The sequence below is a fragment of the Vanacampus margaritifer genome, chromosome 17, assembly GCF_051991255.1.
Source record: "Vanacampus margaritifer isolate UIUO_Vmar chromosome 17, RoL_Vmar_1.0, whole genome shotgun sequence".
Taxonomy (NCBI): Eukaryota; Metazoa; Chordata; class Actinopteri; order Syngnathiformes; family Syngnathidae; genus Vanacampus; species Vanacampus margaritifer.
The window spans coordinates 19,543,707-19,560,317 of NC_135448.1; the positions used below are offsets into that span (position 1 = coordinate 19,543,707).

At 48.5% G+C, this 16,611-nt stretch overlaps 2 protein-coding genes across 9 annotated transcripts; one reads left to right on the forward strand and one right to left on the reverse strand.

Moving 5' to 3' along the window:
• Positions 1-773: 773 nt before the first annotated feature.
• mindy1 (MINDY lysine 48 deubiquitinase 1) lies at positions 774-7,231 on the forward strand. 3 transcript variants are annotated; one of them, XM_077548009.1, is made up of 13 exons: positions 774-1,003; positions 2,020-2,077; positions 2,256-2,615; positions 2,741-3,019; positions 3,092-3,282; positions 3,349-3,406; positions 3,486-3,550; positions 3,670-3,828; positions 3,903-4,005; positions 4,240-4,382; positions 5,492-5,722; positions 6,699-6,851; positions 7,001-7,231. In XM_077548009.1, the coding sequence occupies exons 3-13, from the start codon at positions 2,396-2,398 to the stop codon at positions 7,070-7,072; spliced, it is 1,674 nt and encodes a 557-aa protein (XP_077404135.1). In that variant the 5' UTR covers positions 774-1,003; positions 2,020-2,077; positions 2,256-2,395; the 3' UTR covers positions 7,073-7,231. The 3 variants fall into 3 exon arrangements, with proteins under 3 accessions (XP_077404135.1, XP_077404134.1, XP_077404136.1); XM_077548008.1 differs by lacking the exon at positions 774-1,003 and adding an exon at positions 1,340-1,488; XM_077548010.1 differs by lacking the exon at positions 774-1,003 and adding an exon at positions 1,341-1,488 and having other exon boundaries at positions 2,768-3,019.
• A 1,430-nt stretch (positions 7,232-8,661) lies between these two features.
• On the reverse strand, positions 8,662-16,205 carry LOC144036961 (phosphatidylinositol 4-kinase beta-like). Of its 6 annotated transcripts, none has more exons than XM_077548002.1 (14): positions 16,006-16,204; positions 14,261-14,635; positions 13,592-13,947; positions 13,206-13,523; positions 12,744-12,971; positions 12,259-12,495; positions 12,024-12,121; positions 11,857-11,961; positions 11,664-11,787; positions 11,468-11,581; positions 11,179-11,330; positions 10,927-11,059; positions 10,315-10,435; positions 8,662-10,208 (listed from the first exon to the last, which is right to left on the reverse strand). In XM_077548002.1, the coding sequence occupies exons 2-14, from the start codon at positions 14,631-14,633 to the stop codon at positions 10,027-10,029; spliced, it is 2,541 nt and encodes an 846-aa protein (XP_077404128.1). In that variant the 5' UTR covers positions 14,634-14,635; positions 16,006-16,204; the 3' UTR covers positions 8,662-10,026. The 6 variants fall into 6 exon arrangements, with proteins under 6 accessions (XP_077404128.1, XP_077404126.1, XP_077404125.1 ...); XM_077548000.1 differs by having other exon boundaries at positions 11,179-11,370; positions 11,415-11,581; XM_077547999.1 differs by having other exon boundaries at positions 11,179-11,370; positions 11,415-11,581; positions 11,664-11,961; positions 12,024-12,115; positions 16,006-16,205.
• Positions 16,206-16,611: the final 406 nt, after the last annotated feature.

Here is a 16,611-nt window from a genome sequence, read left to right on the forward strand (position 1 = left end):
GCCAAACTGGTGTCCATCCTCTCCAAGAAGTGGTTGGAAGAAGTCATAAACATTGGTGCGCATCCCGACGTTGAACACAACTCTGAAAACTATCAAGAGTAGCTATAGTAATACTTAAAGTTTCCAGTTTGTTCATTTCAGGTTCTGTACTTGTGTGATTCAATAAATAGGATTTGGAGAGAGGAAAAAAGGCATTTGGTCATGTGATTGGGACAGTTGGCGACAAAGTTACTCAAAGGTGAGTTACATCATGACGAAAACAAGTTAAGTGGCCCCGAACCACGCGAGCGACCAGTCATTTTGCAACGTCGCCTGTTTGTTGCAGTGTCGATGTTGCGACAGTTAGCTGCTTTACGACAGCTGGCTTGTAACCTTACGCATGCGTCGATGATCAGTCGCTCCCAAAAGGATTTTTGTTTGAAAAACAGCGTAAAAAGTGCTCATTACGCACGCATGCCGTTATGCTCAAGTGTCATTCAAAATGTGTCCGTGTGTTTACTTAGGAAGCGATATTAATTCAAAGTACAGCAAGTGCGTGGCCAGCATGCTACCTCAAATGTCACTTCCTGTAGAAATTTTCACAATTATATGTAAATGACTATTAGATTTTCGTGGATGGTAGTATTTTGCAATTAATCCACCTTAAAAAAATGAGAAGTAATAGTTATACAAAATGTGTCAGTTGCTGCTACGCAAGAAAGCGCAAGAATTTGCTCCCAGAAATTAAACAGATTTAATTTGAAATGTGACGAGCAAGTGCTGCCACCTGCTGACTAATTTCTCCATTTTATTTTCCGTCCACGCCACACCGCCCACACACACTGAATCAGTGAATGCACAAGTTTTGTTAGTAACTTTTCTTTTTCTATACATACAACAATCAAGATTATGTCGTTAAAAGCTCGTTAAAGTCCAATTGACATCGACGGCATAAAAAGGCAAGCTTCCCCCGCTGAACAACTGTCAACAAAGTAACATTGGAGAGCGTGAGGTCGCTAAAAAGGTAACACGTTTCGACTTATTGCTTTCATTTAATGATTTGTAACGTGACCAACCGACAATTAGCTTCACTGAATGAGGCTATGGTAACTCATCAAAACGTCAAAGGTATTTCCATTTGTTTAGCTTTTATGCACAACTTGTCGACATTTCACACAAAGGCTATGTATGTATGTATGTTTATACATTTTTTTTTAGTATGTGCTCGTTAACTAAACTCGCTAGCAACTCATTTACTGACAACCCAAAGCTTGTCAACGTTTGTGATTGTGTCCACCTCGTCTTTCCAACAAGCTAATGAGTTAGCCTGGCTAAGGATGTGACGTCACCGTTTGTTATTGTGAGCCTCGCTGGCGGTGGTGGGCGCGGTTTGGAAGGTAAACAGGCGCCGTGACGCAAGAATTAGCATGTGGAGCTAAGCTAGTTCCGCTTTGGCGAGCTTAAAGTAGATTTTTGTACAATGTCACGTCAGCTGGCGGTCGTCTGACTGTAAGTACAAAGTACACACTCGTACCGAGCACACATTTAATATAAGTTGAAAGGTACTTCGCCACCAAAAACGAAATTTTACATGTTTGGTCAATAGTAGCAAGTAACGTAGAGCAGGCGGAAAAAAATCGTTTTTTGCTCAAGGCTTGGTCATGCTACTGTATTTTAACGTGGTGCAATTTAATCATGATGATGTTTGTTTGAGAATAAATATTTTTTGAAGCGATGTTTGGCGTAATAAGTTAGAAATCCTCTTGCTGTAGTTTGGCCACGTTGTTAGTGTAAGCGGTGCACGTCAGCATGGATACAGCAAAAAAAAAAAAAAAGAAATAAATGAATGAAGTGATAAAATTAAGGATTTAATGTTCACGTCTTCATTTAGCATTTAGTGTAGCTTGATAGGACGCATCTTTCAGTCAGCGCTCAATCAAACTTTATTAATAAAGCATGGAACGCAAAGTGCTTTACATAATGTATTGTTTGATGTATTTATTGCAAAAGAGATGACTGTGTTTTTGTCTTCTGGTGCAGGAAGCGTGTGCAAATCCCGCCTCCTCTTTTATGTGACATCATGTGGATTGTCACATAGGTAAGTTTCTTACACCGTCTACACAGCCACAAACATGTCATGGGGGATTTTTTTCCTTCTATCTTTCTTAGCCAAGCCAGACATCCGCGATGATTCAATGAAGCATTTTGTGCGGACATTGGACCTTTTTCCTGGAAACGAAAGAATTTTCACCCACATTGTGTCTGCGTCTCATCAGGCTCTTTGAACCATGTCGGTCCCGGGAGTGATTGACAGCGACTCGTGAAGACGTCGTGTGCTGAGTCACCCTTCGGACTGACGCCTCATCTTCATCCTCATCATATTCGTTATCACAACAACAACAACAACAACAACAACATGTCCGCCTCCGAGCCGGCGTCAGATGTCGAAGCGGCGCTCCCTCCGACAGACACCGCCAAGGAACGTCTCGTGATCACAGCAACGGCAGGGTCAGAGGTCAACGGTGGGGATGACGGCCCCGGGGCCGCTCAGGAGCAGGGGGCGGAGCCAACAACGTCAGAAAATGGACGAACGTGCAATGACGCTGAAGAAGTAATGCCAGGGGGCGGAGTCACGGGTGAGCGATGCTTGTTTCCATGGTTACGCTTGTGTCAGCCATGTTGTTGACTCAACTTTCAGTCACCTTCAGCCAAATTGTACCTTTTGGTCACATTTCAGTCGTTTCTGTCAATTGTGTTGAAGGCCATGTTGCGGTCACCCTTCATTTAGGTCCCGAATTGGAGGCGACGGAGAGTTCGTCCTTGGCGACGGCCGACAGTTTAGACGAGCTGCGCGAGTCCAGCGACTCGGCGTCCTTCTCCATTCCCAGTCTGGATCTCTGTGAGGAGACGGCGGCGGTGGCGGCGCCAGGAAGCTTGCAGGAGGCGGACGACGTCTTGTTGCCGGCGTATTGCGCGTTGGGGGCGGAGGGAAGCTCGCCGGCCAATGAGGCGACGAGTCTGACGGACGAGCAGGTGGCAGGTGAAGGTCAACTTGCGGCGATGACGCGGCAGGACAATCAAGTCGTGACCGTAGTTTCCCTCCCGTCCAAAGGGGGCGCCGCTCTCGCCGAGGCTCCAGGAGGCGCATCGGCGGCATCGGCGGCATCGGCGGCATCGGCGGCGGCGTATTACCTGGTCAAGTGGATCACCTGGAAGGAGAAGAAGACGCCCATCATCACTCAGAGCGACAATGGACCCTGCCCCCTGCTGGCCATCATGAACATACTCTTCCTTCGCTGGAAGGTAACATGCCTAAACAACGGATGTGTGTGCGTGTCTTGATGCGCGTACGTGCGTGTGTGTGTCTAGGCAAAGCTCCCGGCTCAGACCGAAGTTGTCACCACAGAGGACCTGATGGCTCACCTGGGTAAGTTGCCAACACTGATGTCACCATGACATCATCACCACCTGCGTCACGTGACTGGCGTGTGTGTGTGCGTGTACAGGTGAGTGCGTGCTGTCAGTTGCGCCGAGACAAAAGACGGACGGAATGGAGCTCAACTTCCAACAGGTGCACACACACACACACACACACACACATGATCATCCCTCCAAATGAAGGACCATCAAACACATCATCACGCCAGTTGCGTAAAATGCGATGACATCATGGCGACGTGGACGTTTCAGAACATGAGCGACGCCATGGCGGTGCTGCCCAAACTGTCGACGGGTCTGGACGTCAACGTTCGCTTCACGGCCGTCACCGACTTTGAGTACACGCCCGAGTGCATCGTCTTCGACCTGCTGGACATCCCGCTCTACCACGGATGGCTGGTTGACCCCCAGGTGACCCCCGACCGCCTCCGCCCCTCCCCTTCAGTGGACCCGCTGTTGACTGCCGTGCGTGCGTGCGTGCGCAGAGTCCGGAGATGGTGGCTGCCGTCGGCAAACTGAGTTACAACCAGCTGGTGGAGAAGATCATCGACTACAAACACTCGACTGACAGCACGCACGTCAGCGAAGGTAACACGCACACGCCGGTGGATGCGAAGGGCGGGAAATTGCCGGTGACGTCGCGTGCGGCTCCTCCCCCGTGCCGGTCAAACAAACATCCTGATGCCTTTGTCACCACACCTGCACACAAAAGCTTAACTCACAGGGGGTGAATAATTTTGCCCCCCAAAAAGTTTTGGTTGCACGTTAGGATTTTCCCAATTTGACATTTTGGAAGGCAAGTTGTGACGTGTGTTCTTTTAGGTCTGGCGGCCGAGCACTTCCTGGAGACGACGGCCACCCAGCTGTCCTATCACGGCCTGTGCGAGCTCAACGCCGCCGCCAAGGAGGGCGAAATGTGCGTCTTCTTCCGGAACAACCACTTCAGTACCATGATCAAACACAAGGTGGCGCCACACGCACACACGCTCGCCTTTCGCAAACGTCAACGTTGTGGTCCCGCCGAGCGGTTTGCCGGCAGACCTTGATTTTCTCTTAGGGTTGCTTCAAGTTGGCAAAGACGTTGGCCGACGGTTTTAACCCTCGTCAACGCTTCTCGAGGCAACATTTCCTTGTGACAAAAAACATTTCAACCTTTTTGAAGCACGCCACTGATTAGTGTGAAGGCTTACCAATTTGATCAATTATTATTATTATTATGGCTGGATGAATAAATTGGGTTCAATCGACCACAAAAGTTGTGATTTAAAAAAAATGTAAAAAATCACGAGCGGGGCGATTAACCCGACTAATCTATAGGATTACCAATTCTAAAAAGATTTGTTAGTGACAGCATGAGTTATCAATAATTAATGACATTCATTGATAAGAAGATACTGATTGTGTTAATGATTTTTTATGCAACACTTTTTATTTTAAATTCTTCCATTGCTTACATTTCCGACTCATCACTTATACATGGAAGCACATTGCATTGACTTTTTTTTGTTACTAATTTCAAATATTTATATTATATGTTTAATTTATGGAATGATTTTTTTCTGCTTATCCAAATAACAGTTTGAAGGGTTTTGCCCTTGTTTTTTGTCAAATAAAAAAATGTTTTGGGTATTTTTTGTTAAAGAAAACGTTTTTTTTAAATATATATTTTTTAGGATAAAAACAATACAACAGAAAAAAAATAGTTAAAAAAAACGGACAAAATTATGAAAAACAGGAAAAAATATTCCAGAAAACAAAAAAACCCAAAGAAGAAAAATGACACGCATTTTTTGTTTTTAAAGTGAATGCAAAAAAACCCAAACACTTCTGCACTTAAAAAACAACATTTGTAGAAAATCACATTGTCCTGCTGAGCTATTTTTGTAACAAGCCTGCAATTCCCGCGGCCGCTGCCGTCCTTCCGCTACGGCGACCCGAAGGAGAAGAACCTGCTGGTGCGCTCTTGCAAAATGTGCTCAATGAGGCGCCAAAGTGCGCGTGCCTCCAACGTATTGCATTCTATTAGTCGACCACTAGATGGCGCATGTGATTTTGCTGTGTTTGCCTGGGTTAGGGCCACCTGTACCTGCTGGTGACGGATCAGGGCTTCCTGCACGAGCAGGCTCTGGTGTGGGAGTCTCTTCACAACGTGGAAGGAGACGGAAACTTCTGCGACTCCAACTTCCGCTTGTGTCACCCTCGCCAGAGGGATGTTGCCGCCGCCGCCGCCGCTGCCGCCGCCGCCGCGCCCTCCGCCGCTCCCGCGCCGCTCTGCGACCAACAGCAGCAGCGCCAGATCGACCAGGTAGCGGACGGCCAGGGTTGGGGGCGGGGCTTGGGCCTTTTAGCTGCGTCGTGTAGTGATGGCAAAATGAAGCTTCGTGAAGCACTTGCAATATATTTTTCTGCCTCTAGATGGCGCTCTTGGTTTAAAGATGGAAAATGAATGACTAGCCCAGAAGTCAGCAACCTTTACTGTCAAAAGAGCAAAAATGTGTCTGAAGCCGCAAAACATTTGAACCTTGTGGTAGGAAACGTGACGACGGCCAAGAAGTCATTCGAGCTGCGCCACGACACAAACATTTGCATCATCCAACACGTTCACATTCATTTTGTTTTGGGATTTGTGGGTGTGTCGTTTGCCACACTTCATTTTTATACATTTTGAGATTTGTCTGCCTTTTGTCAAATCTCTTTCCTCTTATTTTGTGGACATTTTTAGGTCTTATTTTTGGCATTTCTAGGTCATTTTTCAAACTTTTTTCTGACAACTTTTGGACTCTAAATCAGTCATTCATTTAAAGATTATTTCACGCATATGTAAATTTAAGTCTATGTAAAAAATATGTCTTCATTTCTACAATTAGTATTTTTTGAGATCCACAGGAGAGCGACTAAAGGGCCACACGTGGCTCCGGAGCCGCAGGTTGCAGACCCCTGCAACTAGCCTTTTATCTTGAAGTCAAGAGCACCATCTAGAGGCGTGAAAAAAAATAGCAAATGTTTGATTTTGTCTTCACTAGCGTCGTGTTCATGTGTCACGTGATGTTTTGATCCAATTTTTTTTGCTGATGTTTGACAAATGTTTTCATTTCACGGCATGAGAACGCACGTGCTTCCGTTTTGTTTCAAACTCGGCTCCGACATTTTTGAAGACAAATTTTGGGACGGTAGTAGTTCAACTTTTGGTCTTGTTCCAGACTCGTTTTTGATGTTTAAGCGACCTCTACTAAACCTTTTTTTTAATTTTTTTTATTTATCTCCACGCGTGTGCGTATCAGGACTATCTGGTGGCGGTGTCCCTGCAGCAGGAGAGTGGCGGGGAGGCCTCGGCACCCCTCAGCGACCTGGAGCTGGCCCGACAGTTGCAACAGGAAGAGTATCAACAACAACAACAACAACAACAACAAGGACCACAACCGGCGCCCCCGCAGGTAACCATGGCAACGGCGCACGCTCACATTTCCGTCCAGATCTTCCTGATGTTGAAGTCACGATTTTGGCGGCTTCTTTTTTTTTTTTTTTTACATGTCAGTCATGTTTATCAAGCGCAGTCACATTAGCATTCTGGTGTGTTTCCTAGGTGAGAGGTCAGGGGCCACAGCCAGGAGGGGCCAGACGAAGAGAGAAAGACTCAGACTGCATCCTGCTTTAAGTCGTCCGCTTCTGTAGCACGCGTGCACGCACAAAATGCCAAACCTCAGTGCTTTGTGACTTTGTTTTGATTTTGTCAAACGTTTGTCAAAGGTCACCTGTCATAACAAGCTCCTCCCACTTAGCTTGTGGGATAGTAAAGGCATTGCTGCTATGCTTATCGAGTGCATTTACTTTCCTCACAAACAAATCCGTGGGCAGTATTTTATTTTGAAATGGCTTGGTCAGAACCATCAAAAAGGCCAAAACGGGTCGCCTAGGGGCTAATTAGGGTTGTCCCGATTTGCGATTATTGGTATTGACTGAAAAAGATTGGATTTAGAGTCCAAAATAAAATAATGGATTTGTTTAATTATTGCTAACTCATAAAAATGTAGCATGGCGGTAACTCCACTAAGAAAAAGATAATTGAGACAATTTGGATCCGTTTTCATTGTCGTCTCAGCAGAGAACCAAAAATCAAGTGACTATTTCGAGCAGAGACCCGCAACTGGCGGCCCGCGGTCCTAATCCACACTCCATTTTTGAAACAGAACGTTTACTGTTGCTGAGCCATTGAAAGATGCGATACCGGTGATAACCACACGATGGCAGACATCGCTCACTGGCGCCTCCAAACCCGAGAATGGGATTGTGAAGAACTCATCATTGCCACCTGGTACAAAAACAAACCTGATTAAAAAAAAAAATTTTTTTTTAAAAAGGACATCCACAGCGATACACAGCTGTTTGTGTCCTCGCAAAGCGTAAATATATTGAACGCTTAAATATGTTCCAGACCAGCGGCCGTTGTATGACTTCCTGGTCGTTCGCACAGGTGAGTGAGCCAACCTGTTTTTGGGGAGATTTGAAGGACATGAAGGAGAACATTTTCGAAATGACGTCACAAGTCAAAATTGCGAAAAAAGTCCAAAAATATATATATCCATAAATGTTTTTGGGGCGTTTTTGCCCTTTTTTTAAATCAGGGAAAAGTGGGTGCCAATAGCAAGCATTAGCATTGGACCTATATTTCAAAATATCTACATGCCAGGATGGTCGAGACCAGTGTTGGCTGCCCTCTTGTGGACATTTTACAATCAGGGACTAGAATTTAGAAATGAGAATAGTAGTAGTAATGGAATTTTAAATAGAATGAAATTAAAATTAAAAAATCATAATGAAATAATGAAAATAAGTTTTTTTGGTTGGGGGATTTTATGTATATATGTAAGCAGCGGTATTGTCTGATTTCAACTGACAATTCCGAAATTACGTCTCAAGTCAAAACGGCGGTTTTATATGCGTTATATGATGCGTTTGAAGTCTGATCGGATTGAAGTGCCCCTCCCAGTTCCGCCCTGGTAGCGTTTTGAGGCCAATTTGATTTGTGAGGATTATTTTGATGTGATCAAATGTTTCGTACTATAACAACATGCCTGCAGTCAAAAGCAATCCAATACGCAGTGGAAATGAAGCCTTGCATTGTGGAAATAGCAGAAATGGCCGCCAGATGTTGGGGAAATGTTTTCCAAAAGACATCAATATAGGCGGCGGCGATTTGTTGCACTTTAAATGAAAAATTTGTGAAAAGATGCTAAAACAAAACGATTTCACATTCAAACTTCATTTTTATTATTTTCACATTTTTATCAAACAAGTCCAAAGGCAACGGTACGTTTTGTTGTTTTGGTTTTGCATTCACAACAAAAACCAAAACGGTTTCAGCTGGCTAACGGAACACTAGCAACTGCTAGTAGTGTGCTTTGTCTCGTTAAAAGTCTTACTGATCAAGTGATTCGCTGTCAATCAAATTAGCCACTTTATTCTAGTTTTTATGACGTTAAAAAAAAAAGTTAGCTGGTTAGTACAATGTCAGCCCTGCAGTAAATACAAATATAGACTGTACATTTATTAGAATCCATATTCAAATGTTAGCGCTAGGATATACTACCAGGCTAAGCTAGCTCCGTCATTGTCAGTGATACAAAGGTGTGGTTTCACACAAAGTCTTCAATCAGGTCCTCCTTCAGCAGTCCTACAACCGCAATGTAAACGCGCCTCTTCATTGGCTGGAGTCAATCACCGGAATGTAGTGTCGGCCAATCACAACAAGTTGTGTAGTGCATCTGTTCTCCAAGAAACTAAACTAGCGTCCTTTAACAAGAAAAGTGATTCTTTTGGATAAAAAAAAAAAAAAAAAAAAAAAATTATGAAAACGCCCCATTTGAAATGTGTCAACGTGAAATTGCAAACAGACCTTCGTTCGCCATGTAAACAACACGTGGATTCAACGGTCATGCTAACGTTAGCATTCCCGGCACAACGACGAGATCTCGCTGTGAACGTTTTAGACGGGTCCAAAACAAAACATTCAGCATTTGTCGCGTGTGTAAGGTTAGCATAAATGCTAAGGCTAACAAGCTAGGCTAGTGCAGAAGCGACACAAAAGTTGTTTTGCGTTGCGTGTTTCAGTAGAACAAGACGCAAAAGAAGGAAGACAAAGCAGCAGCCAAGGGCAAAGAAAAGGCAGCTAAAGAAACACAAGACAAAAAAGAATTAAACATAAGAAAAAATAGGCAGACTCGCAGATAAAGCAGAATAATAATTAGCAGCAGCGGTAGAATTCCAAGCAGAATATTAAGAAGTAGAAGACACAGAAGAATAAGCAGCAGAAGACGGAAGTACGGAAGAGGATTAGGGTCAGTGAAGAGAGAGAAAAAAAAAAAAAGTTGGGCAGAATTGGAACTTGATTGTCACAATTCTCACTTTCAAGTCAGAAAAATAGTAGCACTAATAAAGTGACAATCCTGCCAACCTTCACTGGCCCGAATCGGCTTCCGTACGGAGGCGGAAACAAACAAGCAGCAGCAGACGCGGAGATGTCCAGGCCGGCGTCCGTTGGCGAGGTCACACGATGCCGTTGGCGAGGTCACACGATGCCGTTGGCGAGGTCACACGATGCCGCTGGCGAGGTCACATGATGCCGTTGGTGACGTACTGGTAGGAGTCGTAGAGTTTGGTGGTGATGGAGCGCACCGAACCGTCCACCAGCCGCTCCAACAGCAGCTGCAGCTGCTCCTCCGTCAGGCTCATGTGGAAACGCTCCTTCAGGCCGCGGATGGTCCCCGAGCCCTGGAAGCACGGCAGGTGCGAGCCTGGCAAAACAAAACACGCAAGCAAAGTGCTCTCTCACTCCGGAGCGGAAAAACAAGCAGCCCAAAAAAAAAGCGCCGTCTTTGCGATAGCGAGCGGCGGTCGCACCTTGCTGCATGATCTCCACCATGTGCAGCACCTTGTCCATGTGCTTCCTGGCGGCGACCAGGCCCTGCAGCATCAGCATCTTGTAGTAGACAAACATGTCGCCGTCCAGGCCGCCCATCACCTGAGTCGCGCCCGGCCGGCATCACAAAGCGGTCAAAGGCGTGAAGTGGACTTTGATCAAATGAAGACAAATTCAAAGGGATCCAAATTCCAATCCAATCCTTTACGCTATATTTGACAAATATGATGAATGTCATTTCAAAATGGCTGTGAATTCGAAAAGAAAAACGTACTGCTCCTGACACCGACGTCCAACATGAGACACCAATGCCACCTAGTGGTAGAAAATGACCTCAAGACCAATCTATGATTAAACGCTCCTTTTAACCGGAACTTATCCGAGACTTCATGAAGGACTTCCTATAAAACCACCGTGTCGACGCATTACAAGTTCAAAGCGCATTTGTATTTGGTCGCCATATTTGTCCACTTTGACGAGTGACTTGAAAACGTGCGATGAATTGACGACGAATCAATCACGTTAACTCATGGAAATCATGCGACGATGATGATGACGACGACGCTCGGAAGTGCTTTGAAAAGACGTCGTACCTCCACAAAGTCGGCGGTGAGCTTGAAGGCGGACGTCTCGAAGCCCAGATTGCGCGGCGAGCTGGACAAGATGAAGCCAAAGTCGATGTGGATGATGTGACCTTCCGAGTCCAGGAGGATGTTGCCGTTGTGTCTGCCAGGACAAAATCACATCGTCCATGCATTGCTGCGCTTTGTTGTCGTGAGAACGTCTGAGGAGCTTAGCTTAGCTTAGCTTAGCTTAGCAGGGAGAAGGGGAGGAAAGGCTCTAACCTGTCTTTGAGCTGCAGGAGGTAACAAACCAGGCTGTAGCCGGCGCAGCTCTGCACAAAATTCCTCTGAGCGCTGAGGAACTGCTCGGTGGTGAAGCCGCCGTGTTCCTGCAGGAAGTAGTCCAGCAGCGACAGCTGACTCTGCTTGCGCACCTGACGAGGCGCCGTTGCAATGTTGAGCAGGAAGCCACAGGCAGCAAACAGGAAGTCAAGAGGCAGCAAACAGGAAGTCAAGAGGCAGCAAACAGGAAGTCAAGAGGACGCAAAGACAAACCACACGGCGCCGCTACCTGATGCAGGGATACGGCGTTGAGGACGGGTTCGATCATGCCGCTGTCCGATGACATCACCAGGATCTTGTACGGTTTGATCCACAGAGGAAGTCGCTCCTGACGCCAGATGGCCTGAAGACGACACGCGCGCTCATCACGCTAACGCGCTAACCGACGGCAAAGCGAGCAAGACGGACGGACGGACGGACGGCACCTGCAGCTGCGTGAGCACCTGATAGGCCAAAAGTTCTTGTCTCAGGTCGTCGCCGCACTTGACGATGACGGGAAGGAGATGCCAGCCGGGCAGGTGGCCGTAAGGGGACGTCTCCTGGATACGTCTGCACGCACATTTGCCGACCGCGTCAGGACACCACCGCGACGTGCGTGCGTGCGGTCGCCATTCCCACCTGACTTTCTCCTCCCAGGGTTCTTTGAGGGCAACGGCCGAGGGGTCCTCAGGGTCCTTCCTGAAGGATGTGGGCGTTTGCGCCAGGTTCTCCGACAGCCGCCGTCTGCGGGCCGGGCAACCACGTCAGCCGCAAACAAAACAGGAAGCGGACGACCGACGACTCACCTGATGTCGCCGGCGGCGACAAACACTTCCCTGCTCTCCACGCTGGTCAGGCTGTCCACCGAAAACTGGCTCAGGTTGTCACTGCTGCTCGTCTGAACCTCCGCCGCGCAACAGGTGAGAGACGGCAGACAAACAGGAAGTCAACGGCAAACAAACACGGCGTCGACAGGAAGCAAAAAGTAAGTACGCAGAAAGTAACGGGGAATTAGCGAGTTAGCATCCCGCTAGCGCTCACCTCCACCTGCAGCTGTCCGATGTCGTCGGTGGCCCAGGCGTCGTCGTCGTTGTCGTAGTTGTGGACGCTGGACAAGTTTGAGGCGGCGGAGACGGCGGCCACGGGGGCGTCGGCGTTGCAGTCCAGGTTGTCGGCCGAGCGGGCCGAGCGGATGCGAGTCTCGGAGATGCGGGCGGGGACGGCGGACGTCTCGAAGTTTTCACACTCCAACACCTCCACGTAGATGATATATGGAGCCTGTCCGGGACAAAAATGGGCCGCCATTCCCGGGATTCAATTCAAAATGGCCGACTTCCTCTTAGGTTTAGCATATGGCTAGCAAAGACTTGTTTGTAAGTCTTAGGCTGATCGATATGCCTCCAGATTTTCATGGCTCGTGAAAAATGCTTCGTTAAGATGGAATTTTGAAAGACAACATTTCATGCCCCGCCCCAATCATATGCGACGCCGAAGACCGAATAGCGAATGTGTCGCGGCGTACCCACCTTGTCCTTGGAGTTGAGCACAGCAGCCTGCGTGTGCGGAATCCGGACCAGGTGGTGCTGGAAGTCGGCGGTGGGCAGCCAAACTCTGGCGGGAAGTTTGTGGTTGAGCAGTGACAGTTCCGAGATCAGACGCTGCGTCTTCTGCTCTTTGTTGGGGAGCGACGCCAGCCGGCGACCAATCGCCAGCAGGGATTTGACCAACTCGCGCTGGGGACGCAGACGCTCCGGCTGAGGACACACGGCGGCGCATCGGAATTCAACTTCAGGCCAAATAGCGACGTCCGCTTCCCACCGCTGGACGACTCAACGTGCTTCCGACCCGCACAGGTTTGACACCTGCCCAGGCCCGGGAATGAAAAGCTCTGCCACAGTTTGGCAAAAGCCACAGGTGCTTCTATTTAACCGGCAGCAACCCGCCAACCCCAAGCCTTGCGTCAACAACAACAAAATGGCCTCCCTCACCTCCTGGCGGTGGGCCTCCACTTTGGGGTTGCTTCCTGTCCTGCGCAGGGCACCGCCCGGCCCGCCGGATGCAGCAGCCGCATCCGACTTGGACCTCTGGTGGCTCCTTCGGGAGGGCGACGCACCCGGGGATGGCGAGGGCGTTCGCAGAGGGGCGGCAGCGGCGGGGGCGGGCCGCAGCTCGTCTGACAAAATGAGCTTGCGCAGTTTGGCTCCTCGCGAATGTCGCTGGGTGGAGATGTGCATGTCGGACGAGTACGCGCCCAGCAGCCACGCGCACAGCAGCGAGAAGACGATGCTGGCGCCACAGCGGTGCACCTGCCCACCAATCATACGTCAGAACGGGACTTCCCCACCTGGCCGCCACGTCCCCCCCGCCCACTCACCAGGTAAGGCCTGATGGCGTCGCCCACCTCGCCGTCCATGTGCACGTACATGCTGAGCAGCTGCGGCAAGTAAAAGTCCACGTCGGCGGGCGGGAAGCCAAAGAGGCGGTTCCCGATGTAGGCCTGCACGCCGGGCTCCTTGGACTTGAACAGGTACGCCACCGCCATGGACGCGTCAAACAGCTTGGACTGGAACAGGCGCAGCAGCCACGACGAGCCGTCCGACGCCGGCGACAGCTCGCGCGCGTCCGCCCGACGATCCTCGTCCTCCTCTCGGATGGCGCCATTTTGCTTCTGCATTTGGACCTTCAGCAGAACTTCCTGGCACGCCTTCAATGCCACCTCGGCGTCAATCACTGCTCAAAACAAACCACACAAATTACCTGACAAACAAAACCAGGCTTAGCCATTCAAAGTAGGGCTTTCAAGGGATTATTCGAGGGTCAAATTTAGGTGCCTGCGTTTGTTAGGATTGGGTTAGAGCTCCAAAATGAGGTTTTGAACAAAGTAAGGGTCTTAAACTAGGGTTAAATCTTCGAAGTAGGGTTTCAATGTAGGCTAGGGTCTCAAAGCGATGCCAACAAAAAAGAAAGAAAAGGGAAAGAAAGAATGAAGGAGATCGAGGAGAGCAAAAGCTGGAAAAGCACCGAGCAGGACGCAGAAGCTCACCTTGAAGCTCGCCGTCGTCCCGGTCCAGGGGTGGCGGGGTGGCAGGGTCAGGGGCGTCGCTGCTGAGGCTGGCGCTGCTGCCGCCGGGGCTTGAGCTGCGGGGGCTGGCGCTGGGCGAGGACGGCTGTTCGTCGTGGACCGGCTGGGGGCGGAGCGTGGGTCGCCGGCGCCGCTGGCGGCGAGACGGGCCGTCGGACCAACTCTCAGAATCACGCGAAGACGACGACGATGATGACGACGAGGCGCTGGAGGGCGACGACGGGCACGATAAGGCGGTGGGCGAGGAGGACGGGGGGGCGGCTGGCGATGTGTGGGAGGGGCTTAGCTGGAGCAGGCGCAACGCAGGAGAGAAGGAAACTTGGGTGTCGGCCATCTCTGGGAGGACGAGACACAAGAACTTAGTCAGCATCAACAACAAAGAGCAGACTTGCAAAGTGTCTTTGGAGCAGCTGCCGACTTGGCAAGGCTCCCGGCCCGGATGGATTTCCCGAAGATTGTACAAACGTGAGTCCTCTCCTCAACCAAGCACCAAATGCATCTTGGGATATTTTCTTCCCAAGCTGACAGCCGATGCGTCCTTGTGCTAGCTAGCATCCAAGAACAACATTCCCCGCCTTCTGCTAGACGTAAACTTTCGACCAAACGGACCACAGCAGACGTTTCACCACAACACCAGGACACGACAACGAGTGAGCCAAACTTTTCCACTTGGCTTCTATCCAGGCACATTTCGCTCTTTCAGTATTCTGACGATCAGGTTGTTAAAAAGCAAAGCTGATGCCTGCTGCAGGCCATTTTAAAACACAATTCTTCCCTTTTTAACCATTCCTTTGTGCTTATGGAGGACCCATGACCTTTGAACCAAAGCAAGTTGTCTAACACTTGGTAGACATGTGCCCCTAGAATGACTTGATAATTCTGTGAATTCATTATTCCCGTGATGCATTCAAGGCCTCCAGGAAAAGACTGAAAGCAGACAATTTAAAACAGGGAATTCTCGTTTGTGATTTACCAAAGGTGAGTCACAAACGGTGTCAAGGGTGCTGATAGCACTGACAGAGTGCATTGTAAGTGTTCTATTTTTTTAAGCTCATTGTTTTAAATGTGTTTTTTCCCGAAAGACCAAATGAATAAAAAACTAAGTTCTCCATAAAAAAAAAAAATGTTTTACTTTACATTGTTTTGAGAAGATATTCCACACTTTATCTTCATGAGTGCCAAAAATGGTGAGCAGGACTGTAGGACAAAATTAGAAGACAAAAGATAAGAACAGTCTGCCATTCGTGTCCTCAGTTGAGACGAGAGCCGCCCGGCTGGCTTTGCGGGTGTCCCAAGACTTCCGACTTCAAGGCTGGAATGGATTTTTACAACTCTGTGACATCATCTCACAACACATCTGGAACGCATCTCACATTTAATAAGTCACTGACACACTGAAATATTCTTTCTCTCTCTCTCTCATACACACACTGTACCGCAATCTGGACCTCTTGACTTCCTGTGACGTCGGCACTGATTTAAGATAGTGTTTGACGTCACCACAACGAGCCCCGTCTTCTTGCGTGTTGTCCCCAAAACAACGCGAGAACAACATTGTGACGTGGGCGCATGCGCGTCGACTGCCGAGCCAAATGATGACGGAGAGGAGGAAGAAAAGATGCCGAACGCAAGAAACAAAGCGAGCGAGCAGGTGACGTCATCGTCAGTGACTTGCCAAAACCCTGAAAGAGGCGAGCAGCACTGACCGGTTGCTTAACCGAACAAGTCGGGTCGCTTTCGACGCCGTCCAAACGTGTTGCGGTTCCTTCTAGAATCCAATTTGACATCAGTTTGTCCTCTCACTGCCTCAACGTGTCATCCGCTTGTTTTGTTGTTTTGAGGACGTGTTGACGATCCGCCTGATTTGTTTTCGGCCAGCAGTGACGCAAGATCAATTGCTAAACCACGACGCAGCAATACCGCACTTCCGGTTTTGCGTGACATAATAAAAGCGCTCGCCTTGGGTTTGGACTGTACCGATTGCCTCCACATCTATTAATCGATGTTTTTTATTCGTGCTGATATCGTTTCAAATGTAAATTGATGTAACGAGGGAAGCATTCCTCGAGCATCTCAAAGTGTCCACGACGTATTATTTTATTTCGCAAAGGTCTTTGCACGACTTCTGCTGACTAGTTGCGTTAACTATTGACGCTGCGGATTTTTTTTCTTTTCCCGATTGGACAAAAACACTCGGAGGCGAACGTGCGCCGATCATGACAAGCTTTATTTTTTCTATTTAAAAAAATAATAATTATGTGGCGGCTTTTAGCGATGGCTGTAGCCGAAAACAAAACTACTGTAATTTTAAA

Bases quoted from the DNA above. Each gene is read 5' to 3' on its own strand.
- mindy1 (XM_077548009.1), top strand. From the start codon at position 2,396: ATGTCCGCCTCCGAGCCGGCGTCAGATGTCGAAGCGGCGCTCCCTCCG. The intron at 2,616-2,740 runs GTGAGCGATGCT...ATTGTGTTGAAG, and splicing joins GCCAGGGGGCGGAGTCACGG to GCCATGTTGCGGTCACCCTT. The intron at 3,407-3,485 runs GTAAGTTGCCAA...GTGCGTGTACAG, and splicing joins GGACCTGATGGCTCACCTGG to GTGAGTGCGTGCTGTCAGTT.
- LOC144036961 (XM_077547996.1), bottom strand. From the start codon at position 14,633: ATGGCCGACACCCAAGTTTCCTTCTCTCCTGCGTTGCGCCTGCTCCAG. The intron at 12,972-13,205 runs GTGAGGGAGGCC...GTGTGTCCTCAG, and splicing joins TGGAGGCCCACCGCCAGGAG to CCGGAGCGTCTGCGTCCCCA. The intron at 12,496-12,743 runs GTGGGTACGCCG...TGTCCCGGACAG, and splicing joins TGCTCAACTCCAAGGACAAG to GCTCCATATATCATCTACGT.